Source organism: Nansenia antarctica (assembly GCF_963989245.1).
Source record: "Nansenia antarctica genome assembly, chromosome: 5".
In the NCBI taxonomy this organism is placed as follows: Eukaryota; Metazoa; Chordata; class Actinopteri; order Argentiniformes; family Microstomatidae; genus Nansenia; species Nansenia antarctica.
The window spans coordinates 1,487,329-1,512,739 of record NC_137690.1 but is presented as its reverse complement, the minus strand read 5'-3'; the positions used below and the strand labels follow the sequence as shown (position 1 = coordinate 1,512,739).

The following is a 25,411-nucleotide window of genomic DNA, read 5'->3' as shown; positions in this document are numbered from 1 at the left end:
CCCCCCCAGATGTCCAGTGAGGACCACAGCGGAGGCGGTCTCCATGGTTACTCCTCGTCGGGCGTGGGCGTGCCCGGGGTCAACGGCTCGTCCAATGGGATGATGCACGGGGGCGCAGGGGGAGGGGCTCCGGGCCTGACGGCCAACGGCCCCGCCCCCCCCCTCTCCTCCACAGGCCGCAGCGGACCCCTCCTCACCTCCACCTCGGGTGAGACCCCCACACGGTCTGGGGGGGAGGGGAGAGGGGGTGGTTTTGAGAGAAAAGAGGGGAAGGGTATTGAGGAGGAGGGTGGGGGGAGGTCATAGAGGAGGGGGGGTGGTTTTGAGAGAAGAGGGGGGGAAGGGTATTGAGGAGGGTGGGGGGAGGTCGTAGAGGAGGGGGGGGTGGTTTTGAGAGAAAAGAAAGGCTAATTAGGCTAACTTTTCTCTTCTTCTTCCTCTACCCATCCCCCCTTCCTTCTCCTCCTCTATCCCCCCTCCCTGGCTGTGTCCCCGCCCAGGTAAAGCTCCTCCCAACCTGGCTCAGGGAGTGCCCCCCCTGCTGGCCAACCAGTACATCATGGGCCCTGGAGGCCTGCTGCCAGCATACCCGGTAACTAGCTCTCCTCTCTAACTACCCTCTAACTAGCTCTCCTCTCTAACTAGCTCTCCTCTCTAACTACCCTCTAACTAGCTCTCCTCTCTAACTAGCTCTCCTCTCTAACTAGCTCTCCTCTCTCTGTCTCCCTTCCTCTCCTCTCTCCCTCCACTCTTTCTCTCTGCCTCTCCTCTCTCTGTCTCTCCTCCCTCCCACTCTCTCTCCCTCTCTTTCTGTCTCTCCCTGTGGTGGTGGTTGTTGTAGATGTGGTGGTTGTTGGCCTGTGTTGACCTGTAGGTGTGGTTGTTGTGGTGGTTGTTGACCTGTAGGTGTGGTTGTTGTGGTGGTTGTGGTTGTTGACCTGTAGTTGTGGTTGTTGACCTGCAGTTGTGGTTGTTGACCTGTGTTGTTTGTCTAAAGCAGATCTATGGATATGAGGACCTTCAGATGCTGCAGTCCCGGCTGCCCATGGTGAGTCACCCAGCCTCCCGTTTCTACCTCCAGCAGCCTCCCCTCATAGACACACACACATCCACACGCTTGTTTCAGAAGATAGAGCCTCTCTGTCTCTGTAATTCCAAGAAGGCTGATTAAATCAGATCCGGGTTTAAATCAGTTCCGTTCCATGAATGTGGCTCAAATAATTCGCTGCTTGGTTGCTATGCAACCAGTCATTCAGAACAAACGTGGTAGCGACCAGGTCTACGGTCTGGTTTAGGTCAGACGTTAGGCTGGTTTAGGTCAGACATCAGGTTTACAGGCTGGTTTAGGTCATACAGTCACCCTAACCCTGGTTTAGGTCAGACGTGTAACAAAAAAATCCTTTTAGGAAATATTAGTTCCCACCTTTTACGAGATAGATAGATAATTTGGTATTTTGATAGATTAGCCTAAACCGTAATTTTAAACATTTTTTAGATTAAACTTAAGCATCAGACAACGAAATGCAGTAAAAGGTTTGTCAGAAGCGGGATTCGAACCCCCGTCTTAAAACAACACTATCATCTGATGGCAGCGGTTAATACCACTACGCCATCCTGGTGATCTGACAGTTTGTATCCTGCTGCTGATATCACCACAGTAGTGAATATTCATTTATTAAAATATGAACATAAAACAATAAGTATAGGCTAGTATGACCTACGCATTTAATCTGTCAGCAATTTCTTGCCAAACCATTTCCCTCGCCTTGTTAATTGCGGCAGTATTGCACTTTTACATCTTATTTTTCATCTTCATAAAGATCAATAAGTAGGACCGCTGCGCTGTCTAGTATCTTCTTTAGTTCTAGTCTAGTATCTTCTTTAGTTCCAGTCTAGTATCTTCTTTAGTTCCAGTCTAGTATCTTCTTTAGTTCCAGTCTAGTATCTTCTTTAGTTCCAGTCTAGTATCTTCTTTAGTTCCAGTCTAGTATCTTCTTTAGTTCCAGTCTAGTATCTTCTTTAGTTCCAGTCTAGTATCTTCTTTAGTTCCAGTCTAGTATCTTCTTTAGTTCCAGTCTAGTATCTTCTTTAGTTCCAGTCTAGTATCTTCTTTAGTTCCAGTCTAGTATCTTCTTTAGTTCCAGTCTAGTATCTTCTTTAGTTCCGGTCTAGTATCTTCTATCAGACAGTCGGCTCTTCTGGGCTGTTTATAACTCTGGGCGCCCAAATCCAACATTTCCAAACCGGACTTGTGTTACTTGCGGGTTTTTTCCCCCCCGTGTGTGTGTGTATTGGGACTATTTGTGTCTGCAGGACTATTATGGTGTGTGTGTGTGTGTGTGTACTGACAGTGTGTGTGTTGCAGGACTATTATGGGGTGCCATTCCCCGGCACCACAGCCATGCCAGGCAGAGACGGCCTCGCCAACAACCCCTACTCAGGTAGCCACGGCAACACACACACACACACACTCCTCCTTACCCCTTTCTGTTCATGCTTGTATTCTCTTGTTCTTCACTGACGACCCTCTCTCCTCTCCCCACCTGCTCCTCCCCCCCCACCCTCTCTCCTCTCCCCACCCCTCTCCTCTCCTCTTTCCATCCACCCTCTCCTCTGCCCCCCCACCCTCTCTCCTCCCCCCACCCCTCTCCTCTTTCCACCCCTCTCTCCTTTCTCCCCCACCCCTCTCCTCTCTCCCCCACCCTCTCCTCTGCCCCCCCCCACCACAGGTGAGGCCACCAAGTTCGGCAGGGGAGACTCCTCCTCCCCGGCCCCCCCCCCCACCAGCCTGTCAGCGGGCGGCGGTCCCCCCTCCCAGCAGCAGAGCCAGGGCGGGGCCCAGCAGAGCCAGGGGGGCGGCCAGCAGCAGAGCCAGCAGCAGCAGCAGCAGCAGCAGAACCAGGGCCAGGCCTTCCTGAACCCCCCCCTGCCCCCCGGCTACGGCTACACCGGCCTGCCCTACTACACGGGGGTCCCGGGGGTCCCCAGCGCCTTCCAGTACGGCCCCACGGTGTTCGTGCCCCCCGCCCCCCCCTCCGCCAAGCAGAACGCCATGGCCGCCATGGGGAACCCGGCCCAGTCCCAGTACCACCAGCACCAGCCCAGCTACAGCCAGCACGCCTACGGCACAGGTGGGGGCCGGGGGGGGGGGGGGAGAGAAGGGCAGGAGGGAGACAAACAAACATCGACTCGTTGCCTGTATGTGTGTGTGTGTGTGAGAGAGATAAGGAAATGGGGTGTCTGGGTGTTTGTGTGTGAGTGTGAGAGAAATTGGGGGGAGGGGGGTGTGTGTGTGTGTGTGTGTGAGAGAGTGTGTTAGAAGGGTAGTGTGTGTGTGTGTGTGTGTGTGTGAGAGAGAGAGTGTGTTAGAAGGGTAGTGTGTGTGTGTGTGTGCGTGTGTGTGCTTCAGTGCATGGCGCCCCTGCTAAAGGCAGCTGCCTGGTCACATGCTATCTGTCCGGTTGCCTTACTGCCCCTCTCTGTACGCTCTCCCTCCTCCTCCTCCTCCTCCTCCTCCTCTTCTCCCTCCTCTCCTCTTCTCTCCCTCCTGCTCTCCTCCTCTTCTCCCTCCTCTCCTCTTCTCTCCCTCCTGCTGCCCTCCTCTTTTCCCTCCTCTTCTCCTCTCCTCCTTCTCCTCTCCTCTCTTCCTCCTCTCCTGCTCTCCTCCCTCCTCTCCTCTCCTCCTCCTCCCTCTCCTCCTCCTCCTCCTCCTCCCTCTCCTGCTCCTCCTCCTCCTCCCTCTCCTGCTCCTCCTCCTCCTCTCTCAGCGTTTGACGACCTGTCTCAGGGCCACGCGGGGGACTACAGTAAAGCCTACGGAGGCTCCGCCCAGTCACAGAACAAGTCAGCTGGCAGCGGCCCAGGGAAAGGTACACGCCCCCTCCCCCGAGGCCACCGCCCCGCCGACAGCGCCAACGCCCCTCACTAATGTTCCGTTCATGCACGCTCGGAACCAGGAGACCAGGGGGTTCCCCTCAGAGAGAGACTGAGGGAGAGAGAGAGAGAGAGATGGGGGAGAGAGGTAGATAGAGGTAGAGAAAGACAGAGAGCTAGAGGAAGACATAGAGGTTGGTGTGTGAATGGCTTGGGGGAGTTTCTGAGATTGCATGAACGCAGCATTAGTAAGGTACTGCCACGCCCCTCGGCAACCAGACTGCCACGCCCCTCGGCAACCACACTGCATCCCTCCCCGCTAGCGCTGTACTAACCGCACACACACACACACACACACACACACACACACACACTACTACAGTTGAAGTCGGAGGTTTACATACACTGCTCCGAACTATGATTTTGGCCGGTTGGTTAAGAGTGACATCTACTTTGTGCATGACAAGTGATTTTTTCCAACAATTGTTCACAGACAAACTATTTCACTTATAATTCACCGCATCACAATTCCAGTAGGTCAGAGGTTTACACTGAGTTGACTGTGCCTTTAAACAGCTCGGACAATTCCAGAAAATTAAGTCACGGCCTCTGCTAATTGTCCGCTCAGGAAGGAGATTTTGTCCTTTGGTGCAAAAAGTGCAAATCAACCCCAGAACAGCAGCAAAGCACCTTGTGAAGCTGCTGGGGGAAACAGGGACAATATGGAGTCCTGCATCGACATCACCTGAAAGGCTCAGCGAGGAAGAAGCCACTGCTGCAAAACCGCCATGAAGAAGCCAGACTACGGTTTGCTGCACATGGGGACAAAGATCTTACTTTTTGAGAAATGTCCTCTGGACTGATGAAACAGTAATATGTAACTCTCTGGCCATAACGACCATCGTTATGTTTGTCGGAGACTTGCAAGCTGAAGAACACCATCCCAACTGGGATGCACAGGTGTTCTGTGCGAACATCACAGCGACAGCACGCTCCTGCAGATTCCTCCTCTACAACATCAGAAGGATACGTCCGTTCCTCACCAGAGAAGCAGCGCAACTCCTGACCCAGTCACTGGTCATCTCCCGACTTGACTACTGCAACACACTCCTGGCTGGGCTCCCCGCCTCCGCCATCAGAACGCTGCCGCCCGTCTGGTGTTAAACCTCCCCTAATTCTCTCGTCACCCCCCTCCTTCACAACCTTCACTGGCTCAATCACCCCAGTTCTATCAGGAGGAATGGGCCAGAAATCCACTAACTTACCAGGGTATATACAGGGTATATACAGGAATCTTGAGGTTAATTTCAAATCAAATCAAATCAAATGTTATTTGTATAGCGCATTTCTTACAAGATGCAACTCAATGCGCTTCACACAATGAAAATGTTCAGTCAATCAGTCAATCAATCAATCAATACTGACAGAGCCGCGAGCAGGCAAAAGTAAAAACCTGGGGCCGGATTCACCAAAGTGTTCTTAAGATAATTCTTAAGACAATTCTTAAGAAAAAAGATAAGATGTTCCTAAGAATGTTCTTAAACGCTATTCACCATTTTTTTCTTAAGAATTGTCCTATGTCTTAAGAACTTCTTAGTTTTCTCACTTAAGAAGTTCTTAGATTTTGAACTGTGATTTTTACACCTGTGTGTGTCTCTCTCTCTCTCTCTCTTTTGAACTTATGAAGAACTTCCATCTAAAATGTGAATATAAAATAAATAATAGTAAGGACATTGTTTCAGTTACTTGGCCTACTTAAATAACATGTTCATAATGATTAATTAAGTAGTATACATCAAATACAACAACTGCCTCCTTGATTTACTTTCTGAGTACATTGTGGTGTAATCTAGGAATAGGCCTACATGTGACACAGGCTGAAAGGCCCATTTCAGTTATATCTCAAACATGCTTTATGTGATAGGCTATATTCACACAAAAATACTCTGACCAACTTGAATTAACAAAATGTGTTAACACATTGTCTAGGGCTAAACTAAATATTAATAAAATCAAATAAATGCAATACAAAATTGTTCAAGTAAGACTTACCTTTCACTTTAGCTGCTTTAAGACAGGTGAGAGCTTCTCTTAAAGTTAAGAAGAAATCTAAGAACTTTGTTTTGGAGAATCTCATTTGTTCTTAAGTTCTATCTTAGGAAAAATCTTAAGAAGAAAGTTAAGAAAAAAACTTAAGTTAAGATAATATTTTCTTCGTGAATACCAAATCTTCTTAAGTTTTGTCTTAAGAACAAATGTTGTTCTTAAGAACAAATTTGTTCTTAAAAACGCTTGGTGAATCCGGCCCCTGTACACTATGTAGCCAGGAAAAATTCCCTTGCAGCCCTCTACCAATAGAGCGACTACTAGCCAGTTTGCTTACCAGGCCAAGGACCACCGGCACAAAGCAAGCAAGCAAGGGCAAAAACCTGTACACCATGTATCCAGGAAAAATTCCTTGCATATTATCGGCGTACACACTGTCCATAAATTTAGTGTTATATTTGCATCGTTCTGCATCCAGTATGGTCACAGGTCCTGCCAAAAGAGAATCTTAAGCACAGTTATGATGCAACAACACAATAGAGACAATAAAGATGACAGCAATACAACCTGATGGTGGTCCTGGTACACCCTTGTACCGGTTCCAGTACTGCTCTAGGTGCTATTTGGAGCTGACAGTGCCTCATCAGCACCCGGGTCCATTTTCCTGTCAACACAAATCTCAAAACACGAGTATGGTGTAATGGCCTAGTGATCCTAGTTCTATAATGTCCAATGTCTCCCTTAGTATCAAAAGGCGACATTGAATAAGTAGGTTTTGAGGTCACGCTTAAAAATGTCCTGAGTTTTAGACAGCCTCAGGCCCTCAGGTAGGGTGTTCCACAATCTAGGAGCATATATGCTAAAAGCTGATCCTCCAAATCTCTTTGTCCTAGCCTCTGGCACTATTAAAAGTTCCGTGCCACTAGAATTTCAATACCTTTCTAAGACTTTTTAAAGACCTGGGCCCGGATTCACAAAGCGTTCTTAAGAAAAAATGTGTTCCGAAGAACAAAATTAGTTCTTAAGACAAAATGTAAGAAGATTTGGTATTCATGAAGAAATTCTTATCTTTTCTTTAGTTTTTTCTTAACTTTCTTCTTAAGATTTTTCCTAAGATAGAACTTAAGAACAAATGAGATTCTCGAAAACAAAGTTCTTAGATTTCTTAAATTTCTTCTCAACTTTAAGAGAAGCTCTCACCTGTCTTAAAACATCCCGGCGGCCTAGTTCGTTATGTTTCTGCCCGAGCTGAGTCGCATTTACGTGCACTAGCAGCTGGGATAACGTCGATTGCCTATGCTGTTGCAGGGGGCTTTCTCAAAGACCGATACTTGCGGATGTTTCAGTTTTATATGATTTAACATTGAACTAGTTGAATGTCTGTAAACAAGTTGTGTTTCACAGAGTTTGCGCAAAACAACTTAATTTCACACTTTTATTGTGTAGCTGTTGATATTTCATATGCAAGTAAACACACTGTTAAATGTGTCTTCTAGTTTACACTGCAGCTAATTGCCACAGTCAATGTAACAGAGCCTAGGTATACTGTGTCATCGGAAACGTATCTACTGCCATCGATAATGTTCTCTCTTCTCTTGGGGTTCATAACAACGTAATGATCAGAGTGATCTTAAGTTCAAAATCTAAAGCCTATGATACACGGGCAACTTTTTGTTGCAACGCAAGTTTCCTGTTTATGACTTGATATGTGTTGGAAGATGATTCCATGACTCCAGAGTTGCAGTTCACTTGACATCCAGCTTCTTCTAACGCAGTCAGGAATTATGATTATAATAACGCATTTATTCAAAATTATTTTTCATTCTAATTCACATTGCACATAGAAAAGTAATGAAACCAAGTGAACAGGTGATTATGAAATGACATTTTATTCGAATTGATTTAACATAGGGCTAGAAGCAGAAGAACAGGACAGGATGTTATCCTCCGTCTCGTCAGGTTCTCCTCCTTCATTTAAGGTGTCTTTGTCTTTGTAGACCTCAAGCTTCACATTCCAAAGGCATGGGTGTTCTACAATGACATGGAGACAGAGGGATGAGATGTTCATTCATTCAATTTAGTCAAACATTCAAACTTAATTTCAACTCGTAAGGCACTGAGGTTTCCCTCATTTACAGTGACGACTAGCTTAAATACAAAGACACAGAAATCAACAAATACATTCAATAAAAAATAAATAGATACAAACAGAATGTCAGTTAAAACAGCTACAAGTTGATACACAGTGGTCAGTGATGAGAGTTAAACTTAGTACATGTAACATAGATGTGTGTGACTGAGCCAGCCAGATGAGATGTGTGTGACTTTGAGCCTGCTAGCTATCATGATTAGCATCGATTTTCTTAGGTAAAAACTACGCTTATATAATGTACTAGCTTTGAAGATTAGATTTACATTTACATTTACATTTTTGGCATTTAGCAGACGCCTTATTCCAAAGCGACTTACAATCAATACATTTGAATACTAAGCATGTGAATCAGCAATCCATCATTTGTTGCAGGAAGAGTAATCTAGCTCGGGCCCGGGGCCGCTGATAGAAGGAAAAACCTTCTCCCTATTATCGCCTTCTACTAAAACTTTTTTTTTCTTTTTCTTTTTTTTTACTGGAGAAACTGAGAAACAGTACAAGGGGGGCAATATAAGTTCTTAGGGACACAGTAGAGGGGAAAGCGGGTGTCTTTAGGAGACGTAGTGGTGAGGGTCAGAAGATTTCTCAGGAGGAGCAGTTAAGATGTAACCTGAAGAGATGGGTCTTCAGTCCACGACGGAAGATGGGTAGTGACTCTGCCGTTCTGACAGCCGTGGGGAGCTCATTCCACCAGCGGGGAGCCAGTGTTGTGAAGAGACGTGATCGGGCAGCCCGACTGCTGTGTAGAGGAGGTGGGGCCAGTCGGCCAGCCGAGGTGGAGGAGCGGAGTGAGCGGGCAGGGGTTTGGGGGGTTACCATTTCCTTCAGGTAGGCAGGGGCTGTCCCTTTAGCTGCCTGGTATGCAAGCACCAGGGTCTTGAATCTGATGCGAGCTGCTATCGGGAGCCAGTGCAGGGTGCGAAGGAGAGGGGTGACCTGCGAGTATTTGGGGAGGTTGAATACCAGCCGGGCAGCAGCATTCTGGATGAGCTGCAGAGGTCTAATGGCTGAAGCGGGGAGCCCAGCCAGGAGTACATTGCAGTAATCCAGGCGGGAGATGACCAGTGCCTGGGTCAAGAGTTGCGCTGCCTCTCTGGTAAGGAATGGTCGTATCCTTCTGATGTTGTAGAGGAAGAATCTGCAGGAGCGAGATTAGGTCATGTAAATGACCCAGAATCTGTTACTTTTATAGATTTCCGTCTAATAATCAATTTAATTACATATTTTTACTGCCAGAGCCCCTAGTTACCATGGAAACAGACAAAACATTAGTAGTAACTTAAGCTAATAAATAAAGATAGCTGAGAATACAGTTCATGACAGTTGCTGAAAACAATGAACGACACATTACACATTCGTAATATATGGGAACCACATGTTTTAATGGTTCAATTTACCTGAGAAGAATTAAATTAGTTGCCTCCAATTCCTCGCTCCAGGCAAGATTGGCCGCCATCTTGGTTGATTTTCTTCAGCCGAAAAAAAATAGTCACATGACTAAATTCTGATTGGAGGATCCCGAAGAGTTGCCTGCTGCGTTGCTCGTGTATCATAGGCATAAGAACTTCTCAAGTGAGAAAACTAAGAAGTTCCTAAGACATACGACAATTCTTAAGAAAAAATGGTGAATAGCGTTTAAGAACATTCTTAGGAACATCTTATATTTTTTCTTAAGAACACTTTTGTGAATCCGGCACCTTGTCAATATTTTTCCAGACCTCACCGCCACTTGGAGCATCAGTGACACCTTTAACTTAACAGTTTTAGTTTGCAATAGACTAGACCACTACCATACAACAGAATTTCCGGTTCATCTTTTGTTTTTTAATAAAACTAATAAATTCACGAACTTTTACCCAAAAAAAAATAGGACTCAAACTCTTTGGACAGTCTAATTCAGAAAAATACCTACAAAATTCAAGACCTCATAAAATCGTGATACGACTTTTTAATTACTTATTAAGGGTCTAGATTTCCCCCAAAATTGATTTATCAACTTTGAATACTTTTCAAGACACCGCGGATACCCTGCTTACTGTGGGAAGGCTACCCCAACCGTTTGACCCAAGTTAAACAATTTCAAGGCAATGCTTCCAAATACTAACTGTGTATGTCAACCTCTGACGCACTGGGAATGTGATGAAAGGAATACGTAGAAGCTGAAATAAATCATTCTCTCTACTATTATTCAGACGTTTGACATTCTTAAAACAAAGCAGTGATCCTAACTGACCTAAGACAGGGAATGTTTACCAGGATTAAATGTCAGGAATTATGAATAATTGAGTTTAAATGTATTTGGCTATGGTGTACGTAAACGTATGACTTCAACTGTATCTACACAGTCACACACACAACTAACTATATACACACACACACACTACTACCACTACTAACAGCTCTTTAGGGGACCCTCATCACCCTAGTAAGGGTGATTTAGCCTTCCTGGCAACAGTTATTTTACTGTACCTTTGTCTCTCTCCTCCTCCCTCCTGTCTCTCTCCTCCTCCCTCTCTCTCTCTCTCTCTCTCTCTCTCTCCTCCTCCCTCTCTCTCTCTCTCCTCCTCCCTCTCTCTCTCTCTCCCTCCCTCCCAGCTCCAGGCCTGTCAGGTTCAGCCAACAGTGGAGGAGTTCCTGACATGGGAGCCTCAATGTACAGTAAGACACAGGTGAGTCTCTGTCTCTGTCTCTCTCTCGCTCTGTCTGTCTCTGTCTCTCGGTCTGTCTGTTTGTCTGTCTCTCTCTCGCTCTGTCTGTCTGTCTGTCTCTCTCTCTCTCTCTCTCTCTCTCTCTGTCTCTCTTCTCTGTTTCGTTGTTCTAATAACCAGCTGATTTGGATGTTTTAAAAGTCAACAGAACATAATGCTCCCCCCTCTCCTCTCCTCTCCTCCCCCTCCAGTCCTTTGACAAGCAGGGCTTCCACACAGGGACCCCCCCTCCCTTCAGCCTCCCCTCAGCCCTGGGCGGCAACCCTGGCCCCGCCCCCGGTTACGGGCCCGCCCCCTTCCTTCACATCCTACCCCACCAGCAGCACTCCCAGCTGCTGCACCACCACATGAACCCGGAGGCACAGGTAACACACACACACACACGCTGGTAATACACACACACACACACACACACACGGCTTAAAGTGGGAAAAAATCCTGTGCCTGAAACCTTTTCTTGGGGAGGGGGGTCACAGTTTGAGATATTGGGAGAGCGGGTACAGAAGACAGCTTCTTGTCTCAATGTTTAAATGCATTAATACTATTTTATACTCAATACAAAATACATGTCTCAATGTTAAAATGCATTAATACTGTTTTATACTCAATACAAAATAAAATAATATATTTAGATGTCTTTAAAAGAACAAACTGATTAAATCACTTAAGGCCAAACTGATTGCATCACTTATTAAGCCACTATCACCATAACAATAGATCAATAGATTTAGGCCTACATCAAGTAGAATACTGATGACTAGTGACCAGTCAAGACCATTGGACTCCAGGATATCTTTGAGCTCCTGCATGAGGGCTGACGAGTTGGCGATGTTTACTTTCCTACTGGCTAGGTGTTGTGTTGTTACTGTGGCCAGATCATCATACAAAATCGAACAAGGACATTGAGGATTTTGTCCATGTTAAGATTAGTAGCTTCGTCAATATTCATTGAAAACGTTAATTTTTTACGCTTTTCAGACAGACGTTTTTTTAATTCTGTGTGTTTAAATAGCTGGCGTGCTGGTTGGAAACGGGACAGCTTTGTCAGTGCATTTTTGTCTTCTGATAGCTTCTTGCACAAATCGACGAGTGGCTGAGCCATTGTGAAAGACAGATCATGTTCAGCTATAAACGCGCACACTCGGATCTTTTGCTCGCAAACACGGTCGGTCATTGAAGATGAAGTGGTACCAGTAGCCGTCGCTCCCGGCAAGGTTGTTGTATGAGCAAGCGCTCGAACCGAAGCTTGGTGACTGGGATCTGAGGCATGTCGAGCAATAACTTTCTTCCCACTACTAGACTATACTATATTATATATATATATATAATAAAGTCCATTCCACATTCCATTCCATTCCATTCCATATATATATATACTATAGTATATACTATACTGCCGTAGACAAGTTTCTTTGAGCACGGCGTACAGCAGGGGTCGGCAATAGGCGGCCCGTGGGCCATTGCTGGCCCGTCACCAATAATATTTGGCCCAGCAGATTATTTTGAGAATCTTTTTTTTTTTTTTTTTTTTTTTTTTTTTTTTTTACAATATCGGACCGACAGTCCCACACCACGCCTATAATGTCCGAATAGAGAATCGACCTCCACCTGAATAATGCGTATTGTACTTTTATTCATGTTGAGAGTGAATGACACAGGGACAGACAATCAGGCAGCGAAGCGCACTGACGCTGAACCCCTCAGAGTGAATCATAAGTAGGTGGACAAGGCGTGGTGCTGAAATAGCGTGTGTGGTTTGAAAAAAATAACATCAGCTCATTAAATCATTCAAACGTAATGTTTACGTATGTGACTGCAACACACATATGAACAGTAACAAAGCAAATTCTGTTTAATTTTCGGAAAAACATTGACAACAAAATCGGCGCAAAAGTGGTGGTAGGCCTATGCTCCTGAAACGACAGAGCAAACGCGCTATTAGGGATAATAAGTACAATGAGCCATAAGCCATTCATTCAAAATATACAAAATACAATTAGGTTATTAAATACAATAACGACAGGCTTGGTACTCACGTAATGTGAAAAGTGGCATCTCTCATCGGTCAGTATGTGCTTGATATCTGGTGATATTGACGTCACTTTAATCCGCGGTTGTTTTGAAAACTAATAATATTCTTGATTTGATTATTGATTATTGATAATAGTGATAACTTGAGTGTTTTCAAAGGGACATTTAGGCAGGTTTGTAATAACGGACACTGTATTTCAAATTAATTAGAGAGAGTCTCAACTATCGCAACTCTATAGTTTATGCACCGCCGCAACCTTCTTTCTACGATGCAACAATCTCCTGTAAGGGGTTCAGAGCTGTCTGGAGTTCCTCCTGGATTGACACAAAACTTTACTGAGGAGATTTCTGGACTAATTTGACAGTCCCACTATGCTTTCATACTCAGTGATTACTAATTAATAAGACCATTATGATAACGACATGGATCCATGTTGAGATGTCCGCGAGACATGCAGAGATTGTTTGTTATTTGAAGGGTATACCGCCATCCGCAGGCAGTTTATTTTTATTTTTTATGCATCAATCGATTCCTCTCGTGCGTCTTTATCACATTCATTGACGAAAAGGACGACTCGCATGTATAGAAAGGGAACATTGTGAGCACGGAAAATGTGAGTCTCACAACGGCTTTGCATTGATGAAACGTAGGATGAACGTATAGTTCGCTGTCCATTCCTCTTTAAATGCCCTGTTTTCACCGTCAACTTTCCTCTTTAGACCTTTGGAGAGTGACATGATGTTTCTCTTGCTAGCAGGTTAAATGTTTAGCTAACTTCACCCGACACGCAAACAACCAATCCAATAATAATGTGACCTTGTCTGGGAGGAGGGGGGAATAATTATCTGAATAAAACGATGTTAAATAATTATTAGAATAAGTTAGGCTGCGATACATCGTCAGTCCACACATTTATTATTCAAAACTATGGAAAAGGGTGAAACTACGTTTCAACGTTGTTGAGAATCACAACACAAACTTGCTAGTCAAGCCTAATACTGCAACGTAATGGATTGGACTACTACCTAGTTAACTATAACACTACTTTACATTGTTAGCAGGCTCACAAAACAAGCTGTGTTAGTTGACTAGCAATGTGTACAAGCATTAGAACGTGTCACATTTTTTAAACAATCAATTACTTAAATTAGCCTTTGATTATGTTCTGGCCCGCCATCTAGTGGCTCAAAAAAATGTTGGCCCGAGGCCAAACCTAATTGCCGACCCCTGGCGTACAGAAACAAGCACCCGGCTCCCTCAGTTTGAGGCACCACGTCCCATAAGGCTTCCCGTCACTACTCTCCTCTATCCATGCCCAGCGCCATTTATTCCTTACTCCTCATTCTAGTATAGCTGTGTCTTCGCCAGGTTTAAGAAACTTGGCTTGCATTTTAATAGATTCTAACTAAAGTTAGCGAGATAGCGGGCTGCTAAAAGCGAACGTCTCTACAAGCTAACATTACACTCATTCAAACTTCTTAAGGCCCGCCCCACTACTCTGCCTCCGATTGGCTAGAAGTCGTTGGTTGGCTTGAGCAATGTGATACCATTGGTAGGCGGAACTGTCTCTTTGCTGAAGATGACTCTTTAAATTACGATGTAAACAAAAAGCATGCGATTTTTTTTTAAATTTTCGCTCAAAATTCCCCCGCGCCGGAAATCCGGCACCGTGCCGGAGAACTTTAAGCCCTGCACACACACACACACACACACACACACACAGGTAACACACACTCACACACACAGTTTTTTTTTGTTTGGGCCTGTTTGGTTTCTTTAGGGAGTTTGTTCCAGGAGCATGCAGCAGAGTGACTAAAAGCTGCTGTCTCTCAGAGCCAGTGCAGGATCTCAGGATCGGTGTAATGTGTTCAAACTTATTCGTTTTTGTTAGGACCCTAGCAGCGGCCTTTTGGATGAGCTGCAATTTACGAACAGCTCCTATAGATAGCCCTGTTAGTAGACCAGCTCCTTTAGATAGGCCTGTTAGTAGACCAGCTCCTTTAGATAGGCCTGTTAGTAGACCAGCTCCTTTAGATAGGCCTGTTAGTAGACCAGCTCCTTTAGATAGGCCTGTTAGTAGACCAGCTCCTTTAGATAGGCCTGTTAGTAGACCAGCTCCTTTAGATAGGCCTGTTAGTAGACCAGCTCCTTTAGATAGGCCTGTTAGTAGACCAGCTCCTTTAGATAGGCCTGTTTGTAGACCAGCTCCTTTAGATAGGCCTGTTAGTAGACCAGCTCCTTTAGATAGGCCTGTTAGTAGACCAGCTCCTTTAGATAGGCCTGTTAGTAGACCAGCTCCTTTAGATAGGCCTGTTAGTAGACCAGCTCCTTTAGATAGGCCTGTTAGTAGACCAGCTCCTTTAGATAGGCCTGTTAGTAGACCAGCTCCTTTAGATAGGCCTGTTAGTAGACCAGCTCCTTTAGATAGGCCTGTTAGTAGACCAGCTCCTTTAGATAGGCCTGTTAGTAGACCAGCTCCTTTAGATAGGCCTGTTAGTAGACCAGCTCCTTTAGATAGGCCTGTTAGTAGACCAGCTCCTTTAGATAGGCCTGTTATGGCGCTTTTCCACTACTGACCCGAACCGGGCCGCATTTGTATCCGAGCCGTGCCGTGCCGTACTTTGAGAAACGCTTCTCCATTGTACTGAGCGACCCGGGACAAGGAGGAGTTACGTGTCATAAGATTCCCCCCCCCCCCCCCCCCCCCCGCTATACAGATCAGCGGGGGGAAATGCGTGTCTCCTGACACGTTGAGCACTGTGCTTTTTTTGTTGGTGAACTACCGTAATAAGCCTAAAAAAGTTCAACTATTCAAAAAGTGCAACTTCTCTGCTTTCAGAAACTGTTTGAATTTTTTAGATTGGGCATATAGTTCATGAATTACGGTAGTTTGAATCCGCTGTAGACAGCTCCGGTTTCGGAGCAAGACTATCGGCATTAGTCAAATACATGCTCACATCAAGTCATCCGCTCACTGCTGTCCATCAAAAATGGCACATCCATCAATAATATTACACAATAACAACTGCTCTGATTAGATTGCTTAGATTGTTTAATACATCAATGGGGGGAAAAGCGAGATGAACTCGCGAGTTTCATGCTTCCTCCATTGAACGGAAAGTCCTATCTATTCCATTCAAAGTGTTTTAGTCTTCCCCCTTTCCACTGTTAATAAGGAATTGGCAAGAATAGATCGATATAAATAGATCAACATAATGCAGCACTATCATGCACAGATCAGCCTTAAAACATGTAACGTTAGATATATAACGGTGCAACGTATTTATTTTATTTATTTTTTATTTTTATTATTATTTTATCCCCTTTTTCACCCAATTTGGTATCCAATTGAACCCAACCTAGCATCCAATTATCCCCTGCCTATTGCGTAGGATCCGCCGCACGACCCCGTGGCCGGCAGATCCTACTTCCAGAGGAGATCGCCAGGCAGACTAGCTGACTGGCTCCTCGAGCCCGACACCGTTATTCCGGCACCCTGGGGGCGGTGTTGCGCGACGGATCCTTGTCCGGAAATAGTCCTATACCTCCCTTTGGGAGCGGCCGCTCAATATGCAAAGGAATCCCTTTGTGTGCCCTGGCCATATCCGGGTCTGGCGAGACCGGGATTCGATCCCAGTCCCCGGTGGGCAGCTTGCACTAGTGGCTAGTGCTTAGACCGCTGCGCCACCGCGGGGCTGGTGCAACGTATTTCTACGGAAAGGCTGACTGACGCGGGGCTCATTCAATCTCCGCGTTCGTTATAGATACGCTTGCAGCAGCGTGTGAACTCCCGGTTCATTGAGTTTACGGTTAAAAGCATAACTCGGGGTGTCAGCGCGGTGGTTCAGGGCTCAAAATGACCGTATACCGATGGTGAAGTTAGCAAAGGAGTATTGTGTTTGTACCACCTTCATAGCCGGTGTTATTCACGGACAAACACGGTGCCCGGAGGCACCCTTTGCGGGTTAATAACTGTGGTTTACCGTGGGTTAGGATAACAATTCAAACGTGTCTGGATAGGGGAGAGGACAGGGAATCTGAAACCATTTGAATGGTGTCGATACGACACTGCTATCACGGTCGACACCGACATTATTTATATATACAGCATATGGATGTTACCTGCCTGTTAACTGCCGCTTTCAGTTCTACAGGACATCGCCATAATAGCGATTTTTTGTTATGCTTGTTGTAAATAAAAGTTCTAGGATGCATTGAAATGACATTAAACTAAGATAATACGATGGTTATCATATTTTTTCAAATCTTTATTAATACGTTATTACAGAAACAGTAAGTGACATTTTCCTAGAGCGAAATCTGTTGTGGTATTTAAAAATGGCGGTTAGTGATGAAATCTATGAACATGGGATGACGATTTCCATTGACCAATCAACGGTGTGCAACGTCACACGCCACACGCAGCCTGGCAAAAAGGTACCCTGCGGCCCTATGGTTCCTGCTCACGATGGGTAGATAAAGAACCGACCCGACCCGACCCGGGTCAGCCTTGTAGTGGAAAAGCACCATTAGTAGACCAGCTCCTTTAGATAGGCCTTTTAGTAGACCATTACAATAATCAAGTCAACTCAAAACAAATGAGCTTTTCAAGGTCTTGTTTGGACATGAAACCTCTCATTCTTATGTTTTTCAGGTGATAGTAGGCTGATTTAGTTATCAAGTTTATGTGGCTGTTGAAGTTTAGATCAGATTCTAGAATTACACCAAGATTTCTGACCTGTTTTCTAGTTTGAAGAGTGAGAATCAAGTTTTGCACTGACTTTCGATTTTTTGTCAGGTGCACCGAATACAATTATCTGTTTTGTCCTTGTTTACAGGGCTCTACAGTGCGACCATTTCACTCGCATTTGCGACTAAAAATACATCTGTGCGACTAGAGAAATAAATTCACGAGCACACGTGCGAGTACCGAATGTTATATATATATATATATTTTTTTTTTTATTCTAAAAATAAATCTGCGCGAACCGTGTGGCCACATTTTAAGCCGTCAGCCAGCCCGCTACGACCACGGGAAGTCATGTTAAAAGTGAAGTTACTTCTGTTAAACTGGCGCTAAGCTAACATCGCTAATCGCTAACTCCCTCCTGGGCCTTAAAGAGACAAGCGCCCTTTTCTCATCTCAAGCTTCATTAGCTTCATTAGCTCACCACATCTACAGATTTGGTCCCACACACTCCAGATTTGAACCCAAGGTTACAACCAGGGTTAACTACCCAGGGTAGAAAGTAGAAAGCTCTCAGACCTTCAGAACCCATTGAAAGTAGTGGAGGTACTCCAGAAGTCCAAATGCATCTCTAATCCTAGGAAACCCTAGGAAGCAAGTTGCCTAATGGCATGAAAATGCAACATGTTGTACTTGAGTGTGGCAGAGAGGTGGGACCCCCGGGGATGGTGGTGTGCTAACAGCTAGCCGCCGCAGAGGCACCGTGCTGGGCTGGCCACCTCCACATGTCACCACCCCGGGCAGCATGGGGCTGGGGACTGGTCATCTGGATGTGGGGTAGTTTAATACCCCTAGATGTGGAGTTGTCTGGCCACCGTGTGTGACTGATGTAGCCTGACCCAGCAGCATGGAGACAGACCTCTGCATGGCCTGGCTGGGCTGCTAGCTGACAGACCTAGCCCTAAAGCCTGGCTGGGCTGCTAGCTGACAGGCATGACATGGATGAATGAATGAACATGCTGCTAACCAGGAGAACTTGACACAGCTAGTTACCATAATACAATGCCATCAACTCTGCGTCTAGTAGGGCTGTAGGCATGGGCCAATGTGTGATTTTGGTGCAAAAATTGCAAAATCACTAATAAAAATGTGTTATAATTACATTTTCACTGTGCTCCTAAATTTCTTTGTGTGCCCCTAACATTTTTCATTTAGGAGCACATGTGCTCCTAGTGAAAAAGGTTAGCGTAGAGCCCTGGTTTAGTTGGAGGAAGTTTTGTGTCATCCAGGTGTTTATTTGTTCAATGCAATTACAGAGATTGTCAATGGGACTATAGTCGTTCGGTGAGAGGGCTATGTAGATTTGAGTGTCATCCGCATAGTTGTGGTAGGCAATTTTTGTCTTTTTTGTGATGTGTCCCAATGGAAGCATGTAGAGATTGAATAGAAGGGGGCCAAGGATTGACCCTTGGGGAACCCCACGTCATTTTAATGTTGTCAGACACAAAGTTGCCAATGGAGACAGTAGCTTCTTTACAATGAAATACGTATAAATAAATGACAGAATAATAAAATATAACAAATATTTGTCACAAGTCATTAACATCAGGGATCTAACAGGCGCAATATAAATCAAACAAAACATCTCCAGCCAGATGTGCCACACACACACACACAGGTAACTCACACACAGGTAACACACACACACACTGCCTCATACTCTGTTAATCAGTTTAACACTACGACCGCCGCGGATCGCGACCTTATTCAATCGCGATGAGGTGTGATTCAGCACTATGATAGTTTAACATAGAGAAGAGTGTACTGACGCACAAAGATCGCTGGAGGGCGATGTCACACAAGGCCGTCTGCCAGGCTCCCACTCCTTTTCCCAGAATGCATTTCGCACCGGCAAGCAGAAAACGATTTGAATCCTCCATTTTTTTTCAAAAGAAAAAATGCTGTGATTTTGCCTTTACAAGTGTTACCATGTCATTTTATGAAGTTTTAATATGTTTTCAGGTGAGAAAGTACCAATATATATTCCCAAAATGTGTCCAGTTTATCAAAATAACCCGTATATCTCCTCTGACGATTTTCGTCTTCGAATTCGCTAGCATGCGTTCGTAAATTCGCCCTGGAAATCTGGTTAGCACCCATGCAATGCCTCTTGTCCAATCAAATTACCTGGTCCCTTTATGACGTTGAACCCGGTGTGCGCTCCGGCGCTCTCATAGCGAATTTACGAACGCACCCTGCGGTTTCACTTTCAAGATCTAATTTTTTTGCATTGGAAAACACTTAGAGTGAACTGTCATAATGAAAACATGACAAAGCCATTTGACTATCTTGTTCATAAACAATGGTGTCAGGACTTTTCATTTTGATGACACTGACAACTGTTGTGCAAATGTTAATAGTGATGTGAGAAATGCACCAATAAGATTCTGTTGTGATTGTGTTGACATTGTTGTGATGTCAAAAGCTGCTTGGCAGCTTTGAAAACCCGCTTGGCAGCTTTGAAACCCGCTTGGCTCGCTCATGAATTGGCAGCTATTGTTTGCTAATGGGAAACGATCAATAAGATTACCCTCCCCCGTGTATCAACCATCAAGTGATTGTAACTCACTTTAGAAACTAGTTCTTAGCCTACACGTTTCTTTGTCAAATACATGCTCTGCATGTTTCTCTAAAATGCATAAAGTTCCTATAAGCAGAGAAGTGGGGAAATTATTAGAGCAATCTGATGAAGCTTGAGTCAGCTGAGAACGAACTATGGAACAGATTAAATGCTATATATGGAGAGGAGATTGATTGAGACTGCGGGAGCTTTACTAATGAATGAAAGTTGATTATCATTATTAAAAAAGAATAGTAATAAATATTGCAATATTGTGTTATCATAGTTATGAGCTTCACACAGTCTGTTTATTTGCCGTGAACTTCACGCCGGCCCTAACATCAGCAGACACATGAACACAGTGAGGATTCAAACCAACAAAAATAATTAATACACATCATTTCATTTATAATGTGCAGTAAACAAACAAAATAATGTATACTCTCTGCAATTGGCTACTATACAATGGTGCCAAAATCAACTATCCAAATATGAATTTGCGTATATCTATGTACAACCTTGATTGAACCAAGATTCATAGACAGATTGTCCCTTTTGCATATCATCATAATAGGCATTCGTGTCATCATGTTCTTTACACATTACATAACCAAGATTTATTTTGCAATCACAACAATGTCAACACAATCACACCACACCTCTGCCATATCATACATCGGTCCCACATGTATTTATTTACCATCATATTTTTCAATATAAAACGGTATGATATGGCAGATATATATGGTAGCCTACATTGCAGTCGTCCCGCAGTTCTAGTAGATCGCCGACATCATGTTATTTGATGTACATTTCACGGCAAGATAATTCCGATTTGTGGCAAACACCCAACAATTGTTCGTTCACTAAACATTATAACATGAACACAGTTATAGCACCAGTTCCTAGCACCTAGTTTCCTAGCACCAGGGGAGCCCCCCCTCCCAAATTTCGTTGTTTGGTACCTGTACTATATCAATGACAAATAAAGACCATTCATTCATTCATTCATTCATTCATTCAAACAATGACAGTTACAGTCTCGCTCAAACTGTAGCGAGATTAGGAGACTACTAATTGAGAAAAAGAAAAGAAAATACATGAAAGAAAGGAGAGAAAGAGTACAGAATGATAAATCCGCTAATGTGTGTAATGAAAAGTGTGACAATGTTGAAAGACATGATGTCATAATCAAAATATAAAACCTGGTTGGATAAAATAAGATTCTGTTGTGATTGTGTTGACATTGTTGTGATGTCAAAAGCTGCTTGGCAGCTTTGAAAACCCGCTTGGCAGCTTTGAAACCCGCTTGGCTCGCTCATGAATTGGCAGCTATTGTTTGCTAATGGGAAACGATCAATAAGATTACCCTCCCCCGTGTATCAACCATCAAGTGATTGTAACTCACTTTAGAAACTAGTTCTTAGCCTACACGTTTCTTTGTCAAATACATGCTCTGCATGTTTCTCTAAAATGCATAAAGTTCCTATAAGCAGAGAAGTGGGGAAATTATTAGAGCAATCTGATGAAGCTTGAGTCAGCTGAGAACGAACTATGGAACAGATTAAATGCTATATATGGAGAGGAGATTGATTGAGACTGCGGGAGCTTTACTAATGAATGAAAGTTGATTATCATTATTAAAAAAGAATAGTAATAAATATTGCAATATTGTGTTATCATAGTTATGAGCTTCACACAGTCTGTTTATTTGCCGTGAACTTCACGCCGGCCCTAACATCAGCAGACACATGAACACAGTGAGGATTCAAACCAACAAAAATAATTAATACACATCATTTCATTTATAATGTGCAGTAAACAAACAAAATAATGTATACTCTCTGCAATTGGCTACTATACAATGGTGCCAAAATCAACTATCCAAATATGAATCTGCGTATATCTATGTACAACCTTGATTGAACCAAGATTCATAGACAGATTGTCCCTTTTGCATATCATCATAATAGGCATTCGTGTCATCATGTTCTTTACACATTACATAACCAAGATTTATTTTGCAATCACAACAATGTCAACACAATCACAACAGAATCTTATTTAATCCAATCAGGTTGTATATATAATCTATATATATAATCTATATATTGGTTTCAATATACCTCCATAGCAGTCTACAGTCTAATTTAGCTATATATATAATTACATTATGAGAACATCAGTATTTTTACGCCTTTGGTTGTATTGTCTGAACGAACATTGATTGGGAGACATACTGTACAGTTTATCATTTTCATAACTGTCTGCACATATACATATCTTATTTTGATTGTTATTGTAGCCTATATATAAACACAAATATCAGTCTTATGCACTGTGTCTCATTCAGCACTGAAGCCTGAATTTGAGCACAGTGTGTGCCCCCTTGCTACCTCTGCTGATATAAAAGAGAATTGCAGGCTTGGAGAAAAAGATGGCAGCCACAAATACACAGACACACACAGAAATACTGCTAAAACGCTTTATACTAACTCGATTTTGAAAATGTAAAAATGCTGGGTGGTAGAACGCACATATCTAGGAAAAGTCATGAAAGGAGGGTCCTGAAATGTGATCGAGTGCAAAGCTAGAATTTTTTTTGTACTCACTGGTGCTGTTTAACACCTCACGGCTGTTCTAGTGTTAAATGCTTCCAGTGAAAGCGAACACCCAGGTGACTGTGTTGTCTCCCCCTGCAGGCCGGCCCTGGGCAGCGCAGCCAGTCCAGCAGCATGCAGCAGAAGAGCCAAGGCAACAAGTCCTCCTACGGGAGCTCCCCCTACTGGGCCAACTGAGGGGTGCGCCCTGGGAGGGGGAGGGGGAGCTCCCCCTACTGGGCAAACTGAGGGGTGCGCCCTGGGAGGGGGCGAGCTCTCTGGAGGGGGGGAGGGGGAGCTCCCTCTGAGGGGGGGGATGCCCTGGGGCGGAAGGGGGGAGTCCTGTCTGTCTGTCCTACCCCCCCAGCCCCACGTTGCCCACCCCACCACCCCCCTCATTCTAAAGGCTATGTGAAGCTAAAAGACGTCACACTACCCAACATAACTCCTCCCTCCTCTCCCCCCCCCTCACCTCCAAAGTCACCATAAACTTTTAGTTCTCTCTTTTTCCCTTTTCAACATTGGTTGTACATGTAAGATATTTATGTATGTATTTATATATATACTGTATATGTAATAGTAGAGACATGAAATGTTGTTGCTGCATTTTATTTTTGAAGGACGTTTTTTTGTTTACCTTTTTCAAAACTGCAAGAAAGACGTTACAAAGATAAGAGACAATATTAACACGCTCCATCTGACCCTCCCTGAGAGGAGGGTGGGGAAAGACAGGACGGAAAGAGAGAGAGAGAGAGAGAGCTTTAGCACTGAGCGGATGAGGACATCTCAGATGGGGGGGGTGGGGGAGGGCGTAAGGGGGGGAGGGGGGTTCACATTATCTCAACAAACTGCATTCTTCTTCTTTTTTTATACACAGCTCTGACTCCCACACGACTATCCTCTTTTAAACCTCCATTTTGTAGTTGTAGGTCCCCCCCCCCTCTCTATGCCCCGCCCCCCTTCAACACCCCCTCCAGACCTGCCCATTCAAATTTTATATTTTAATTTAATTTTAACCCTTGTTTCCCTCTAAATAAAAGTTCTGAGCAGTTGGCACTGTGTCTTATCCAAGTTATTGTGTGTGTGTGTGTGTGTGTGTGTGTGTGTGTGTGTGTGTGTGTGTGTGTGACTGATTGGATGGGTTTCTATTTTGTCTTTGTTATTGTGTGCGTGTGTGTGTGTGTGTGTGTGTGTGTGTGTAAGGGTGACAAATCTGGGGGGTATTCCATCAAGGTCGCTAAAGGAGAATCCAGGCTTATTTTGAGCCTGGCGAGAGCCTGCATTGTCCTTAAGCGACATTGTTGGAATACCCCCCATGATCACAGCCCAGCACCACACACTCATTAAAACAACAACTTCCCACCGTCACATAATGTGTGTGAGAGAGAGAGAGATAACTCAATGGTGTGTGTGTGTGTGTTCCTCTGCCATATGGCTCCCAGCAGGAGGACCAGATAATGAGAACACACAGGTGCTCACACACACACACTCACACACAGCGAGACGGTTGGTCGGTAAGTACAGTGGCATAACGAGTCTGTCCTGGCTCCTGGGGCCCTCGAGAGCGCCATTTTTTTCACCGACCTTTTGCGCCAGACTGATAACAGACTTATCCTGGCGTTGTGTAACTAAACTCGGCAGTTTATTCCGTTAATCAAAGATAATAATGTTGCAGGTGTTTCATCAGACTATCAGGTCGTTGTCTGTGCGAGGAAGATAGGGAGCGGTTAGCTCGCTAACGGACTGTTGCTAGCTTAACATTCAATTCGACGATTAACATGAAATATATGATGTATAAAGTTCTCTAACATCTAAGAGTTTCTGAATTACTTTTCTAACAAAATAATATAATTGGTTTCTTTCTTCTTATCGACTTTTACAAAGTAAAAAGATCAGTATTAATTAAGAGGAGTACTTTTCAAGTTTCGACCTTACCGTTGCCGTCGGTTGCCATTGGTCGTTGTTGGGCGATTGCTGATTGATCCTGCAGGATGACCATGTCACAGCTCCGCCCCTGGCTCATCAGACGTCGATCAGTGAACGATTAAGAGCGCCCCTGGCTCATCAGACGTCGATCAGTGAACGATTAAGAGCGCCCCTGTCTCATCAGACGTCGATCAGTGAACGATTAAGAGCGCCCCTGGATCATCAGACGTCGATCAGTGGACGATTAAGAGCGCCCCTGGCTCATCAGCCATCAATCAGTGGTGCCAGGTGTGGACGAATAAGACTGCGACTGGCTCCTACTTAAGCTCTGCTCCTGCTTCCAGTCATCGCCAGATCGTAACCACTTAATGGTTGGTTCATATGCTCGTTCCTGCTACTCTTGACGTTATCCGATACCCTAGCCTAACCCTATTCTCCCTGTTCCCCGTTAAAGGATTCCCTGCCTGCCGACCTCCTGCCTGTCTGACTACCCGCCTACCTGCCTGATCCCCTGCCTGTCTGAGTACCTGCCTACCTGCCTGACCCCCTGCCTGTCGGAGTACCTGCCTGCCTGCCTGATCCCCTGCCTGTCTGAGTACCTGCCAGAACCCCTACCTGCACTACCTACCCCCAGCCGGATTCCCCTAACCCCAAACCCTATAATAAAACACTGTTATTATCTTACTACCTGTTCTCCGTTGTCTGCTTCTGGGTTCCGCCCTCTGGTCGTGACAGTACGATCTGGCCATGTCGAACCCAGCAGACAT

The 25,411-nt window shown here is 44.7% G+C and overlaps 1 protein-coding gene across 4 annotated transcripts in view; it reads left to right on the top strand.

Annotated features, from left to right (window-relative positions):
- The window catches only part of LOC308158822 (ubiquitin-associated protein 2-like), a 50,067-nt gene extending 27,111 nt beyond the window's left edge, over positions 1–22,956 (top strand). For 2 of the 4 annotated variants that reach the window (XM_080532529.1, XM_080532526.1), the window contains exons 18-26: positions 10–208; positions 501–592; positions 998–1,048; positions 2,366–2,441; positions 2,730–3,131; positions 3,768–3,869; positions 10,667–10,740; positions 10,971–11,144; positions 22,821–22,956. In XM_080532529.1, coding sequence (XP_080388655.1) covers positions 10–208; positions 501–592; positions 998–1,048; positions 2,366–2,441; positions 2,730–3,131; positions 3,768–3,869; positions 10,667–10,740; positions 10,971–11,144; positions 22,821–22,916 — 1,266 coding nt within the window. In that variant the 3' untranslated portion in view covers positions 22,917–22,956. The remainder of the gene's footprint in view (positions 1–9; positions 209–500; positions 593–997; positions 1,049–2,365; positions 2,442–2,729; positions 3,132–3,767; positions 3,870–10,666; positions 10,741–10,970; positions 11,145–22,820) is intronic. The other 2 variants (XM_080532527.1, XM_080532528.1) reach the window with 2 other exon arrangements.
- The last annotated feature ends 2,455 nt before the right edge of the window (positions 22,957–25,411 follow it).